The 16,769-nt window shown below is 39.9% G+C and overlaps 1 protein-coding gene and 1 pseudogene across 4 annotated transcripts in view; one reads left to right on the top strand and one right to left on the bottom strand.

The window, feature by feature from the left end:
- TBX15 (T-box transcription factor 15) overlaps nucleotides 1–16,769 on the top strand; it is a 109,696-nt gene continuing 92,927 nt past the window's right edge. For 2 of the 4 annotated variants that reach the window (XR_009630648.2, XM_067464340.1), the window contains exon 1: nucleotides 2–494. Coding sequence is in view for 3 of the 4 variants with exons in the window: in XM_067464340.1 (XP_067320441.1) it covers nucleotides 263–494 (232 nt within the window). In the remaining variant the exon portion in view is untranslated. Of the gene's footprint in view, nucleotides 495–16,769 lie in introns of all 4 variants that reach the window. The other 2 variants (XM_067464339.1, XM_060762574.2) reach the window with 2 other exon arrangements.
- Nucleotides 12,759–12,877, bottom strand: LOC132769496 (5S ribosomal RNA; annotated as a pseudogene).

A 16,769-nucleotide genomic window follows, 5' to 3' on the forward strand; every position in this document is an offset into this window, starting at 1 on the left:
GACAGACAGGCGGCCCCGCTGAGGGAAGGAAAAGGGGCAGAAAAAGGCTCGCGCAGAAGTCGCGAGCGCTCAGAGGAGGAGGAGGAGGAGGAAGAGGAGGGGAGGGGGAGAGGGAAGCAGCGCCATGAAGCGCAGCAGAAGCGACAGTGTGGACGGGCGCTGAGCCCCGGAGGGCTGTCTCCTTTTGGGGGAAAGGGGGGCGCACCCATGTAGAGTGGAGCCCCCCCTCCCCAGTTATCTCCCCGTCGCCCTCCGCCCCGCCATGAACGACAGGAGGCGCTCGGCTGTGGCCCTCAGCTCGCGCGCGCACGCCTTCTCCGTGGAGGCCCTCATCGGCTCCCATAAGAAGCGCAAGCTCCGCGACTGGGGCGGGAAAGGCCTGGATTTGTCTATGGAAGGCCTCAGTCCCGGAGAAGCGGGCGGCGGAGGAGGAGACGAAGCTGACGACGACGGCGACGAGGACGACGACGCCCAAGGCCTGGGCCTACACGCCGGTGAGTGAGTCAAGGACGAGGGGAGAGGAGCGAGGGGGGGGGGGGCTTCCCATTTGACAGGTGCCTGGAAACTAGTTTCGCCTTCCCTTCCCTTCCTGGAGTATAGGCCGCTTTCTCTTTCGCCCAGGCACAGCCCGGGACAGGAATAGATGGGCAGGCGCCTATTAATAGCCACGGTGGAAGGCTTCACCCAATCCCTCTCAATCGGGCACGGGCCAACTTGGGCCCTCCAGATAGGCTGTTAGGAATGGTGGGAATTGGAGTCCAAAACACCTAGAGGGGCGAGGTTTGCCCATGCCTGCTCTAAAGTAAGGCCTATGCCTCTTAAGGGACGTCAAACCCATTTTCATGAGCTTTCAAAGGGCCTTTGAGTCCATGCAGTCCCCCAAGTTACGAACAAGATAGGTTTCTGTAGGTTTGTTCTTAAGTTGGATTTGTCTGTAAGTCAGTACGGGTCTATTTTGTACATGTGTACATGTGTATATATGTGGTTTTGCACATGTGTTGTAATGTATTTTTTTAATTTTTTGGCTTTTAAGTCCCTTCTGTTGTGCTTTTTAGTGTTTTATGAGTGATGGTAACTCATTGGCCTGATAGGTGTATTGTGTCCAAATTTGGTGTCAATTCATCCACTGGCTTTTGAGTTATATCTATATAAATAAAAATGTAATGTTCGTTTGTAGAATTAACATAATTCAAAAAATCACTAGACGAATTGACACCAAATTTGGAAACAATACACCTATTAGGCCAATGAGTGACCACTCATAAAAACATTGAAAAACACAGCAGAAGAGACCTAAAAAGCAAAAAAAAAAAAAAAAACAAAAACCCAAAAATACATTACAACACATGCACAAAACCACACACAAACTTATATATATGCAAACACACATGTATACACATATACACAAATATATGCACAGACAAGTATATTATAAAATGTAATGTTCGTTTGTGGGATTAACATAACTCAAAAACCACTGGACGAATTGACACCAAATTTGGACACAATACACCTATCAGGCCAATAAGTGACCATCACTCATAAAAACACTGAAAAACACAGCAGATAAAAAGCCAAAAAAATAAAAAAATACATTACAGCACATGTGCAAAACCACATATATACACATGTACACATACACACACACACAGAACACATATACACAGACTGGGCCACAGCAATGTGTGCCAGGGGACAGCCAGTGTGTGTGTGTGTGTGTGTATATATATATATATATATATATATATATATATATATATATATATAGAGGGCCTGTGTGTGTGTGTGTATATATATGTGTGTGTGTATACACAAACACACACACAAAAGCCGGCTCTAGCCGAATTTATTTATTTGCGTATTTGTAGTATACCGCCCTTCTCAACCCTGGCATTCTATTAAATGTCCTTTGACCAGTAGCTGGCCACTTTGAGTGCCCCTGGTGTTTGCTATAAGAAGGTCCTCCATTGTGCAAGTGGCAGGGCTCAGGTTGCATTGCAATAGGTGCTCTGTGCACATATATAAGCCAGCTCTTCAGCTTAGAAATGGAGATGAGCACCACCCCCCAGAGTCCCACAGACTAGACTAGACTTAATATCAGGGCAAACCTTTACCTATATATATATATATATATATATATATATATACACACACACACATACATACACACACACACACACACCTCTCTCTCTCTATACACACACAAAATACACACACATCATAAGGAATAATAATAATAATAATAATAATAATAATAATAATAATAATAATGCCAGTAAAGGTCTAAAGACCTCGGCCTGCACTTAAAAACAATAATTGCTGACAAAATTATCATCTGTCAGCTGCAAAAGGCCACCCCTACTCGGATCTGCCTTATTCGCAGATACATCACACAGTCCTAGAGACTTGGGAAGTGTCCGAGGTGTGATCCAATACAACAGCCAGCAGAGTGATCTTGTCTGCTGTGGACTCATCTTGTTGTGTATCAAATAATAAGGCTTTATTTATATCCCGCTCCCTCTCCCCAAAGGGACTCAGGACGGCTATATATAAGCTTTGGATAGCATAGGGAAGCGTTAACACCCTTGTGGGGTTCCTTTTGCTGCCTATGCGCCTTCCTGTTCAGGAGATTTCACTTCACTTTCTGTCCCTGGGATCTTTGTAACTGGAGGACTACCTGTATATATGTATATGTACATACATATATAGATTTACTTGTTTGTGTGTGTGTGTGTGTGTATGTATATGTATATAAATATATTTGGATGTCACAAACAAATGCTACCTGTTTGTGTGTGTGTGTGTATCTATATCTATATCTAACAAAGTGGTTGGTGCTCTTTAGTTTGTATCCAGTTTGGATCCCGAATTTGTTATTGAACTACAACTCCCTTCACTTTTGATTATACACTATAAATCAATTTTTAAAAAGCCTGTTCCTGATTTGAAAGTATTGGTTCGTGTTTAATTGTGCGGTACTTATTTTGAAAGTAGTTGTTATCCTCCAGAAACTTCGTTTTTGTGGCTGCCACACACTATGTTGGATTGGTTGAGACTCTATGAGATCATTCATTGAAAGATTAGAACAAAATGGGCTGCAGGATGTGCCACAAAAACAACATTTGTGCCGTTTGATCGCCTTTCCCCGTGTTTCTATGATAGAACCAATTAGTAAATGACATGTGAAACCCAGGAGCAAAAACCGTGTTACATAGTCGTGCGGACTGGGAATGATGGGAATTGCGACCCAATAGCACTTGTTGGGGAAAGGTCAAAGGCCATTTAAATTCATTTTAAATTTTTAAATTCGAAATTCAAGCCCCTCTCTCCCGACAAACTCCAGCCTTCCCGATGTTACTGTATCCCAACCCCCATCGGATTTAGCCCTGATGTTGAAGGCGGGAGTTGTAGTCCAGCATCTGGAGGGCTACATAATAAACCGACATGGCGGACCCTCCGGGCCTTGAGTTGGACACATGTAGACTGTGCTGTTAGTCCCCTCGAAAAGGATCGGACTTCCCTACTGAACTAAATATTATTCGTTGGAGTGGCTTTTACGGCTTGGATCGGGATTGGGATTTTGAGGTTTTGAGCCGTTTTTAAAATTTAAAGTTATTCTGATTTCAAAGGCATCCTCAAAAATCTCATTTGATTTAAATCTGGTTTTTCAAAATATAAATAGAAGATTTTGATTTTTATCAGCACACTAGTAAAATGGGAGATTCCGAGACAGAGGGTGGAATTTTCCACGCCCTCTTTTCTTTTTAAGGGGGTGAGGGATCGGGTTGTAGTGTGTGTGATAGAAATGCTCCCAAGGCACCAGATCCCGTCAGGTCGTGGCCTCTAAACATGGTCAGGCCCGATTAGGACTCGGATGGGAAGCTGTCAATGAATACTCTTTAAGAGGAAGGAACGATACAACATAAAGAAAACTCTATGATATATGAAAATTCATAAGGTCGCCTTAAGTCCAAGGGTCACTTGAATATATATATAGATAGATAGATAGAGAGAGAGAGAGAGAGATTGTAGGTATTTTGTAGGTGCGTGTGTGTATATCTAGATACATACACGCACGCACACTAAATACATTCACATAAATGTACTGTCACTTGAAGGGATACACATATGCATTAAATACATTGCATACATTGACATAACTATATTGTCACTTATTTATTTATTATTATTTATTACTTGCACTTATTAACCGCCGCTCTCAGCCCTAGGGCGACTCGTGGCGGTGTACAAAAACATAGAAAAGACAGTTTACAGTAGGTCAAGACAGCACAACAACATTCTACTACTACATAACAACTACTTATACTAAAAATCCGCTTCGTCTTATCAAGGGGTCATAATCAATCTCATAGTCATAGTCCATTCCGGTCATCATTTCCAATAACATTTACTTGAATATATATATATATTTATATCTACTTATACACATATACATACACACATGCACATACATACATACAAACACACACATTAAGTACATTGACATAAATGCATTGTCACTTGAAGGGATATATATATATATACACACACACACATTAAATACATTGACATAAATATGTCGTCACATGAAGGTATGTACGGTATATATACACACACATCAAATACATTGACATAAATCTACACTTACTTAAAGGGATATACACCCACACATTAAATACATTGACATAAATGTATTGTGATTTGAAGGTATACACACACATATATACGTACAATAGATACATTGACATAAATGTATTGTCATTTAAAGGTATATATAGTGTGTGGAGTATGTGGTGTGTGTGGGCGTATAATATACACATTAAATACATTGACATAAATGTATTGCTGCTTGAAGGCACACACACACACACACACACACATACTGTACATATATTCACACATATATACAATAGGTACATTGGCATAAATGTATTGTCACTTGATATATAGAGATATATTGTCACCTTCTCTCTCTCTCTATATATATATACACACATACATACATATACGCGCGCACATACACACACACTAGCCGTTCCCTGCCACGCGTTGCTGTGGGCCAGTCTGTGTACATGTGTTTTGTGTGTGTATATATATGAGTATGTGTGTATATGTGTATATATGTATTTTTGTGTATATATGTAGTTTTGTAATGTATTTTTGGGGGTTTTTTTTGCTTTTAAAGTCTCTTCTGCTGTGTTTTTCAGTGTGTTTATGAGTGATGGTCACCCGTTGGCCAGAGAGGTGTATTGTGTCCAAATTTGGTGTCAATTCGTTTTTGAGTTATGTTAATCCCACAAACAAACATTACATTTTTATTTATATAGATAGCAACATTGACTTAAATGTATTGTCACCTTCAATGCATCTATATGCATTGCAGTTAAATGTAATGCATTTAAACCTCTCTAGTAAGAGGTAGACTGATGTAACAAACCAGCTATTTAACAACATTTCTTCTTCTTCTTGCTCTTCTTGCTATTCCTCTTCTTCCTTCTCCTCTTCCTCCTCTTCCTCCTCCTCTTCTTCTTCCCCTCCTTCTCCTCCCTCCTTTGAGATAGAGAGGCTCCATTTACACTACCCTATGATGCAGTTTAACTACACTGAACTGGATTATGTACCACTGCCGTAGAATCCAGGCCGGTGGAGTTAACTCGCATTATATGGCTGTGGCCAGAGAGCGAGGGACGACTTGAGCTTTTCCGGAGCAGCGCTTTTTTCTCCCTCGGTTTTGCTGCAGCCGCGGATCTGCCGCTCCCTCGGCCCTTTCTCTCTTTCCCAGAAGGAGGCCAAGGACCCTCTCTCCTTTCGCCCTCGCCCTCTTGCATAATTATTCCTATTCTTTTCAGTGGTGGGATGTTTCGCAAGACCTACTGCTCGGTGGATGGTGTCCCCCAAATAATGTCGGCCGCCGCTTATCTCCTTTCGGGGCAGGTTTGTCTTTCTGCCCTGCTTGGAGTAGAATAATAGTGGGAAACAAAAGAGGGGAAAAAGTGTGTTTTCGGGGGGAAAGAAACCCCTTTCTTCTCTTTGCTTCGCTACCTTCTCTCTGGGAAGCCCAGCTGGCAAAAGGCGGGTTTGGAGAGACCCCCAAATGAAGGCAGGCGGGGAGACCCTTCCTCGGCGCTCAAAATCCCTCGCCGCTCACACAAACCAAAAGGATCCAATTAGGAAATAGTCGCATTAAGGAAAAGGATTGCGAGGATCTCAAGGACTCCCATAAATCTCCTGAGATCATTGAGAGGATGAATATATTTGATCCTTAAATTATACCGCCCAAATAACAAAAAATCTTGGTGTCTTGATTTTTAGGCCTATTCCTATGTTATGTGGGGTGCTCTCAGAAAATGGCCTTGGATAGACGGCATCAGCTTTACTTTCCTAGATATGGTTATGGTGATTTTTTTATGGTCGAGCAACTGGTACCTGGCATATATTCTGTATCTCAAAAGCTAGAGGCGACAGGGGGGAACTGGAATCACTTGAGCAAAGAGACTCATAAATGGGTCGAATATTTGAGGCACCAAAATGTGTGGCCAGTGTTCACAGCGAAGGCCTTCAGCACTTGAACCGATGTTGTGATGTGAGGATAAATTGGGTTGGGAGGGAATGGTTGTCGAAGACTTTCATGGCCACCGGAATCACTGGGTTGCTGTGTGTTTTCCGGGCTGTATGGCCGTGTTCCAGAAGCATTCTCTCTTGATGTGGGCGAAATGTCAGGAGAGAATGCTTCTGGAACATGGCCATACAGCCTGGAAAACTCACAGCAACCCGATGGAGTGGTTTTTAAAAAAATGGCATCCTACCAAGTGGACAAAGGCTGGATCTACTCTGGCATATAATGCAGTTTCGGAATGCAGATTCACTGCATTAAACTGTATAGGGCAGACTCATATAATCAGTGCAGTGAAACTGCAATTTGGCAGTGTAAATCCAGTCTAATAGATTATATGAGTCTACACTGACATATAATCCAGTTCAGTGAAATTAATCTGCATTCTGAAACTGCATTATGTGCAGTACTGCATTATATGCAGACTAACCTCAAGAAACAACTGCATCTGGCCATTAACTTAATTTATTTGTTTGTAGATTTGGCATCCAAAATATTTAAACCGGAGCAAAGGTTCTTGGTCATAAGCGTCATTCGGCTGGCCCCAAATGGGGCGGGTGGGGGGCACGATATATTTGGCAACGCTTATGGGTTTCTGAACGCCACCTATTTACACAAATCTGTTGGCAACAACCTACAGTGTTAACAGTGGACCCTGCAGACAATTATCCAGCTGTACTGCACAGAAAGGAACACCAGCCTATTTAGCAAGCCCTGCAAAAGCGGATTTACTATCAGTCAATATGTGCCTTATATACCTAGGGTCGCGGGGATTGCGAGTGGAAAATTCTCGATTATATTAAAGTGAAAAAACGGTTATGGGTTTCTGAATACACGCGTGCGCGTACACACACACACACACACACACACATATAAGGTAAAGGTAATGTCAAGGTTTCCCCTTGCAGACTGTGCACAGAGTCAGGGGAATAGAGAAAGCCTGCCCAGGGGATCCCGCCCAAGACGCCAAGGTCACTGAGCGCTGATGTTTTCCGGGCGGATAGGGAGATCAAGGCCCCTTCTACACAGCTGTATAAAATCCCACATTGTCTGCTTTGATTTGGGTTATATGGTCTAGTCTGTCCGACTAGGGGTGGTGGTGTTCATTTCCATTTCTACCAATGAGCTACTCATATTTGCATATTTTCGAACTGCTAGGTTGGCAGAAGCTGAGGCTAACACCGGGAGCTCCCCGTATTCCAAGGTCAGCAAGTTCAGCAGCTCAGCGGTTTAACATACACACACAGCTAATGTACTTTCTAGTCAATAATATTCCATCTGACAAAAAATATAGAAACACAGAAAATTAAAGCACACCAATACTCAGGCATGCATACTTCATATATAGATACTTAAACAAAGCTAAAGGTGAATTTACAGACCTCTCACTCGGCTTGTTTTCTAATTCTACCGAAACTACTTCCTTTAAGAAATATTATATAATCCCACTTTTACATTCAGTGACCCACTGCAAGCTTTTTTTTTGTTCTAACGCCTAAGTAAAGAATGATCACCCTCATCCTCCAATTAATTGTCGGTTTCATGAGCCACCTCTCCTGAAAACATGAGAGGGGTTCTCCTGAAAAACAAACAAGCAAGCAAGCAAACAAACAAAATGGAAGGAAGTTCCCTTTCAAGAAGGTTCTACTTCTGTGGCAGACTACGCACAGAGTCAAGGGAATAGAGGAAGCCTGCACAGGGGATCCAGCCCAAGAGGCCAAGGTCACTGAGCTCTGATGTTTTGCCGGGTGGGGGGACCTAGTTCAAAGCTGATATTGTGAATTATCTGCCTTGATATTCTGGGTTATTTGGCTGTGTAGAAAGGCCCAGAGTTATATGGTAGTGTGGACTCAGGTAACCCAGTTCAATGCAGATATTGTGGGATTTTCTGCCTTGATATTCTGGGATACAGGGCTGTGTGGAAGGGCCCACAGTGTCATCAAACTCAGGTCCTCCTCCTACCTTTCCACAACAGCAACATGGAAAGGCCGAGGACTGTGACTGGATAGGCACTGCCCATAATTTCAGGATCTGATTCCAGATTATCTGTTTATAATTATATAATAATGTAATCCATTTCAAAGCAGAGAATCTGTGATCAGATCCCAGGATATAGGACAGTGTAGATCCAACCTATGTCTGGAGCAGACCTCTTTGTCCCAGTCTAAACCTTTGCACAGTCTAAACCTTTGCACAAAGCCCCCAGGTCTTATAGGGATGAAGGGGACCTCATCCCATGAATCCAGTATCAATCCTGAGAGGCTTTAATTCATCTGTGTTTGGATTGGTGCCATAAGTCTCTGGAGATCATCAAGGTGACTCATGGCATTTTGGACCCTTCCACACAGCCACATAACCCAGAATATTAAGGCAGAAAATCCCACAATAGCTGCTTTGAACTGGGTTACCTGAGTCCACACTGCCATATATCCCAGTTCAAAGCAGATAATCTAGGAATTTATACAGCTGTGCAGAAGGGGCCTAAGTTGTCTGAGGGCCCTTCCACACAGCAATATAACCCAGAATATCAAGGCAGAAAATCCCACAATATCTGCTTTGAACTGGGTTATCTGAGTCCACTCTGCCATATATTCCAGTTCAAAGCAGATTATAAGGGATTTTATTGAATTGTGTGGAAGGGGCAAGTTGCCTGAGCTGGAGACAGAAGATACTATTCTCCTACCTGTTTCAGAAAGCGCATAGTCCCAAAAGCTATCCAATCATTTTGACACATGAGGCAGAAAATCCCAGGAGTACCCTGACATTAGAAACATAAACAACCACAATATAACATGATTTTTGTTCCTGGGTTACAAATGCCATTTCCTAATTGGTTCTATCATAAAACATGGACAAGGTTTATTAAACTGCAAAAACTTTGTTTTTGAGGAACATCCTGCAGCACACTTTGCTATAGTTTTTCAATGAATATCTCATCAAGTCTCAACCAATTCAACATAGTTTGTGGCAGTCACAAAAACCAAGTTTCTGGAATATAACAACTACTTTAAAAGTAAGTACCACATCATTAAACAGAAAATAACACTTTCAAACCAGAATCCCCGCCCCCCAAATTTGTTACATGGTATACCATCCATCTCCTGCCTTTCAGGAACATCTCAAATCTGCGATCTAAGGCTTAACAGTAGAGCTAGCTCCTCTTATCTCTTCATGTTAGTTTAAAGTTACACCCCAATTCAGAATACCTTAGGAGGACCTACTTCACACTTCAGGATTTTATTTTATTTTATTTGCATTGCAGCTAAGCAGTTCAAACCACAGTTATAACGTGACCTGGGCACAATTATCCAGCAGAAAAGTCTCATTTATATCATTGAGTTTTCATAGAAGCGCACACGCAAAGCTCTCAAGCTACAAACTGGAATGGAGATTGATGGGATTTTTATCTTACAGACCTAATCCAGTGTTTAGCTGTGGCTGTGATTAGGCCTACTGATTCTAGAGGGATGTTTCCTGGATTTTGTGTTCCTTTTGAGTAATTGCATTTGGAGGAACTAACTTAAACCTAAGCCTTTTCCTTGGCATTTACAGCTATCTCTTAATCTATTTGCTAATCTATTCCATCACCCAGCTAAAGCAAAGTGCTGAAATGTGCACTTAATTATGCACCCTTTGATGTTTATGCATTTTCTGGGAATGAATAACCCGACAAGCCTTGTGTTGTAGGATCAGACTTGCTAGGGTCATTGAAGTCACAGGATGTCCGGTTTGATCCAATCCAGGCTTATGGGAATGAAGCAGCAGATTTTCCAATGGGCATCCACTTAAGATGACAATATAGCTCCAGTTGATGTGCTTCAACTCTTCTGGACCGCTTATAAGTCTAATATATACAACTGTACTTAATAAAATGGGATCTGTATAAATAGTGTTGGTCATGTTAAAACAATGGATCTAGAGGCATGTGGAAGGACTTGCTTTGGATAGGATTCCTTATGACCTTTTTCTGTTGATAATAAGTCAAAGAGAGATTTTTGTTCCACTTGACTTTGTAATTGTAGTGTGATTATCAAACCTAATATAAAGATAAAAAAACTAACACTGTGTTTATCCTCTCACTGTGGGTCTTTTAATGATGATGATGATGTATTACTCACCTCTCCCTGTAGCTTTTTAAAAGTGGCTTCTTTCAGTTTTGTATTTATGGTATTAATTGTGTAGCTGTTTCGTGTATTCCTTAGAGCACTGTTTCTCAACCTGAAGGTTGGGACCCCTGGGGGGCTTGCGAAGGGGGGTGTCTGTGGGGTCACCAAAGACCATCAGAAAACACAGTATATAATTAATTCTTTATTTCCTCTGTTACGCAAAATTATGGAAAAAACAAGAAATACCAGACATAGAAGATTGGTTAGAAAAAGTACTCGATATTAGAAATATGGACAGACTTACTTATCTGCTATCCAAATACAAGGATACACCGATAAAAGAGACAAATTGGGTGAACTTTACAGAATATTTAAAAGAAAAAACCTATAAGACAATAGTAAAAACTTATGGAATCAACCCCATATGAAAGAAAGAGAGAAGGATTGTAATAAAGAAGAACAAAAGAGAAAGAGAAATAAAAAGGGAAAAGGAGGACATCTCACAGAAGATACTCAGAAGGCATGAAGAAATTCATTTTTCATTTTTTATTCTTTTTTCTCTTTCTTTTTTGCCCTTCTAAGACCATTTTTTATTTTTATTTTTTTAATTATTATTCTTTTCTCTCTTCGTTTTCTTTACTCTTTTTGATTTTAATTTTAATCATGTTATAGAAAATTTCAATAATTTTTTTTTAAAAAAAGAAAACACAGTATTTTCTGTTGGTCATTGTTGGCCTGTGTGGGAAGTTTGGCCCAGTTCTATCTTTAGTGGGGTTCAGAATGCTCTTTGACTGCAGGTGAACTATAAATCCCAGAAACTAAACTCCCAAAATATCAAGGTCTATTTTCCCCAAACTCCACCAGTGTTCACATTTGGGCATATTGATAATTCATGCCAAGTTTGGTCCAGATCCATCATTGTTTGAGTCTACAGTGCTCTCTGGATGAAGGTGAACTATAACTCCAAAACTCAAGGTCAATGCCCACCAAACATTTCCCGCATTTTCCGTTGGTCATGGGAGCATTGTGTGCCACGTTTGCTTCAATTCCATCATTGGTGGAGTTTAGAATACTCTTTGATTGTAGGTTAACTATAAATTCCAGCAACTACAACTCCCAAATGCCAAAATCAATCCCCTCCAACCCCACCAGTATTCAAATTTGGACGTATCAGGACTTTGTGCCAAATTTCGTCCAATGAATGAAAATACATCCTGCATATTGGATATTTACATTACGATTCATAACAGTAACAAAATTACAGTTATGAAGTAGCAACAAAAATATTTTTTTGGTTGGGGTCACCACAGCATGAGGAACTGTATTAAGGGGTCGCGGCTTTAGGAAGGTTGAGAACCACTGCTTTAGAGCAATGCAATATTTCTCTGTAGCAGAATAAGCTTAATTACAATGCTCAACAAAATGACAAATAAAAGAAAACAAAAGGGTGTGCTGTTTTAAATGATGGCCTTTCACTAGTATAACTGTGTGTTCAAGTATTACTTGGAGAGGTGAAGCGTCACTCCTTCCCTATGCAATAAATCCCTAAATATGATCTCTAAAGATGTGGAAAAAAATAAAGAAGGCTTGGAGTTGGTTCTTGGGTGTCCTGGTGGGGCAAGAGGGAAAGAGAGAGTTGCAGTGATCATCAGCCAAATGTTGGCTGTAGTCCAAGGTCTTCTATTTCAGATGCATGTATTTACAATCTAGCGAGAATACTGAGACGTGTTGGCCTTCCTTTCTGAATGTGTGTAGTGAATTCTTCTACACTGTAGTTGAGATGTTTCTTTCAAATTGATAAAGGAAACTAATTTTATGGAATCATTAAAAATATCAAAGACTCCCTAGATTCAATATGGATAATAACATTAAAGTGCAGGATGATAAATGGTGTAAATTCTGTTGGCCATCCAGATTTATAAATACTGTTCAACTGGAATGTTCAAATAATTTGATATTGGAAAGGCCTTAAAGCCTGAACTCTTGATGCAAGCAGTTTTATACGACAAAGATGGCAAGTTGCTGAAGTAATGTTCTAAAGCCGACAGCACCTGGTATTCCCAGGTGGTCTCCCATCCAAGTACTAACTAGGTCCGACATTGCTTAGCTTCCGAGATCAGATGAGATCGAGCGTGTTCAGGGTAGTATGGCCGTAGGCAATTTTCTAAAGCATACCTAGTCATGTAGCGTCCAACATAGAATTATTTTTATAGTTGCTTATATTTTCGAGATTGAAATCCAAATAATTTTTACATTCTTTCCCTTGCTCCTCCCAGTTATTGCTACTTGTATTATTGTGTCTGACAAAAATATTTTGCAAAATATTCTTATTGTAGTCTCTTTTTTTGGGAGAACTTAATAGGAATCGATAAAGGGAGCATAATTGTTATTTCCGTCCTCTCATATCTGCTGTGTGTATTCAAAGACAGATCCCTCATAGGATGCTTTGGCAATTATCCTGTGAAATTTCCCATAGCTTGGTTTCAGGGCTCTTCCAGACAGGCCCTATATCTCAGGATCTGATCTCAGGTTTTCTGTTTATCCCAGATTATCTGGCAGTGGGGCATCTTCTGGCCCTATATACCAGAATATCAAGGCAGAAAATCCCACATTATCTGAGTGTAGACTCAGATAACCCATTTCAAAGCAGATATTGTGGGATTTTCTGTCTTGACATTCTGGGATATAGGACTGTGTGGAAGGGCCCATATAATCCAGTTCAAGGCAGAAAACCTAGGATCAGATCCTGGGATATAAGGCCTGTCTGGAAGGGTCCAATGTCAGGCTTTGTAAGCATCATACGTGAATAGATTTTTAACTGGTTCTAACTGGTGGCACAGCAGGTTAAACCACTGAGCTTCTGAACTTGCTGACTCAAAGGTCGACAGTTTGAATCTGGGGAGCTGGGTGAGCTCCCACTGTTAGCTCAGCTCCTGCCAACCTAGAAGTTCGAAAGCATACAAATGTGAGTAGATCAATAGGTACTGCTTCTGCTGGAAGGTAATGGTGCTCCAGGCAGATATGCTGGCCATGGACAACGCGAGCTCTTCAGCTTAGAAATAGAGATGAGCACCACCCCCCAAAGTTGGACACGACTAGACTTAATGTTAATCAGAAACTTTTACTTTTACTAATGATAACTGTTTTAAAAAAAATAGTTTTAAGTTTTTAATGTTTGGTTGTTCTCTAGGTTTGAAATTACGTATGTTATTGCTATTACTGTCAGCCGCTTTGGGTCTCTTTTTTAGAGCGATAAAGTGGGATACAAATAATAATAATATTTATTATTATTATTATTATTATCGGGGAAGAACTGTGTTCTTTTCATACATGTTGAGGCCAGGTTTTCCTCTGCCGGTGCCAAATCCATGAGTGGTCTGTAAAGACAGAGTAACTCTGAGCTTGTGAATTCTTTTGTAAAGGACACCCTGAATAATTTAAATGGGGAGCTTGTTAAATAGTCTAACTGTGTGGCACACGCACCAGACTCTCAGAACAGCCAGTTTTGTGTTAGTGCAATTAATATGTAACTGCTCTCTCTGATGGATTGGCCTAAGGTTTTCCCAGTCTCCTGAGAGAGTTGTAAAATGTAATGTGTGCCTATGTGTGTGTGTAACCCTAGACAGCCATCTAAGCAATTCTTGTAACACTACAAGATGTGCCCAAATTTATCTCTTTTGCTCTTCAGACTGACACCTCAGCTTCAGCAGCTGTGGGAGTGATATTTATAAAGCTGACTGCCATTCAGCTTAGCCTTCCTCCTGATCCCAGGCTGAGGGCTGTTTGGGGCATGGCAGGTGGTGAGGGTGGATGTCCAAGAGTGTGAAGTGCCTATTTGTCTGTTTGTTTATTGCTCCCATGGGGAAGAGAAACAAGGAAGGCATTCCAAGCTCACTTGATAGGGGAAGTCAGGTTGCCCTCAGCTCAGCATTCCAGGAACACTGATACCCTCGGCTTAGGCTCGGAGGTGGGCCATGGTGAGGGAATGCAAGGCGAAAGGGCTCTCTTGCTTAATCAGTACATTACTCAATCAATTCTTTAATTGGCAACTAATTAATTAATGGGCAACCAACTGATTTAATAAAGTAGTCCGTTGTACTTGAATTTATTGGACACTGTCTTGTGATTTTTAATTATCATGTATGTGACTATAATATATAAAATGGCTCCCTTTATTCCAGTTTCTTTTGCTGACACCCCCCTTCCCCACATACTTCTCTAAGAGAAAAAGTGCATGGAGATAGCAGTTATGACAGACACTCAGGCCCCATTTACAGTACAATATAATGCAGCATTATAGGACCAGTGTAGCCTCATATAATCGTTATCATTAGCTTTATAGTTTTAAAATGCTTCATTTGTGGCAGGTAACTAATATTAAATACCCGCAAATATTAGTTACCTTTAATCTATGTGTTGGCAGACCAAGTTAAATACTGAGCTCTAAGTAACTCTATATCGTATGCTTTCTAGGGAGCAAAATTCAAATTGGGTGAATGTTATTGTTTTACATGATCTTATGATGCGAATTGGATTTGGGGAGCTGTATAGTTTTTAACTGTAGTTTTAATTGTATTTTATTATTTCTATGTTCAACAACAAACGTATATATATACAAACGTATATATATATATATATATATATATATATATATATATATCTCACTATACAGTTAAAAACTTCATCTTCGGAAAGCGAGAGATCACCTAAGTAAGTAAGTAAAGTAAAAACTATACAGATTTAAATTCATTTGCTCTGTTTTTAATTGTATTGTGTCATTCTTGATGTTAGTTTCCTTTAATCTATACATCAAAATAAAATAAAGTAAATAATAAATTAATGTCATTGGCCAGTCTTGCTTGAAATATGTTCAAGGAAAAAGTGGGCCTTTATTTTGTAAAAATATTAATTGGCTGATTTGCAAATATAAGGTTATTTGTGGTTTGTGCAGCTACTACATGGTCTAGAATTCATTATGTTTTATACCTGTGCTTTGACTGTTGATGCTTTTGTTTTGTACTTTATTGTATTGTAACACATTGGAAGCCGCTTTGGGTCCCTTCGTGGGGAAAAAGCGAGATATAAATAAAGATTTATTATTGTTGTTATTATTATTATTAGAATATATTTGCATTTAAAGTGGCATATAGATTAAGAAAATTTTAAAATATTGCTGTATCTGGATCTTCCTCTGCATGAAAAGGTGCATGGAGATAGCAGTTATGACAGCTACTCAGGCCCCATTTACAGTACAATATAATGCAGTTTGAAACTAACTAGTGCAGTTAGTACACTAAAGCTGCATTATATGAGTCTAACTGACTATATAATGCAGTTTGAAACTGAATTATAACAGCAGTGTAAATGGAGCATTAGAGTTCTGGATAAAGATGTCTGATCTGTTAGTTTTTGGCTTAAGGACACACAAGATTTTCAGAGTCTGAGATCTAGAAGTTGAAAATAGAATATATTCTTATTTTTAGGACACAGAGAAATAAGAAAAAGAGATCTTGTCATTTTCCTAGAACAAAAATAATGTTTTACAAAAAAATGCACCAGGCTGAGGAGCATGTTGATGAAAACTTCCTTTATTTCAAGATTTTGAGCTCCCTAGGACCACCTCACTGATAGCATAGGCTTTCAAGCCTAAACTTTACCACTTAGTTACAGCTTTAAGCTGAACATGAACACCTTGTGTCAGATCATTTTCCAAGAAAATAGTTTGGAGCATAGCTTGAAATGACTAAGTAACATACAACACAGTCACCAGTAAGTTATTTTTGCAATAAAGGTGTAGCAAAGTTACAGTTAATAGATAGTGAATGGGGTATTTTTGGTATAACATTAGTAGTTACATTTCCAATATTTTAAAGGGCATGTGAAAGCATCAAGTGATTTCCCCCACAAATTCTAAGCCCTTATAAGATACTTTATTTAAAGAAGTTAGAAAAGGGCAGTAAAATTTAATTTGACAAGTATTTCAAAAAACGTATTGCAATAAATCATAATGGCAAATTAATGTTAAGTAATGAAACACATTACTTGTAAAA

Source organism: Anolis sagrei, chromosome 2 (genome assembly GCF_037176765.1).
Source record: "Anolis sagrei isolate rAnoSag1 chromosome 2, rAnoSag1.mat, whole genome shotgun sequence".
Lineage (NCBI taxonomy): Eukaryota > Metazoa > Chordata > Lepidosauria > Squamata > Dactyloidae > Anolis > Anolis sagrei.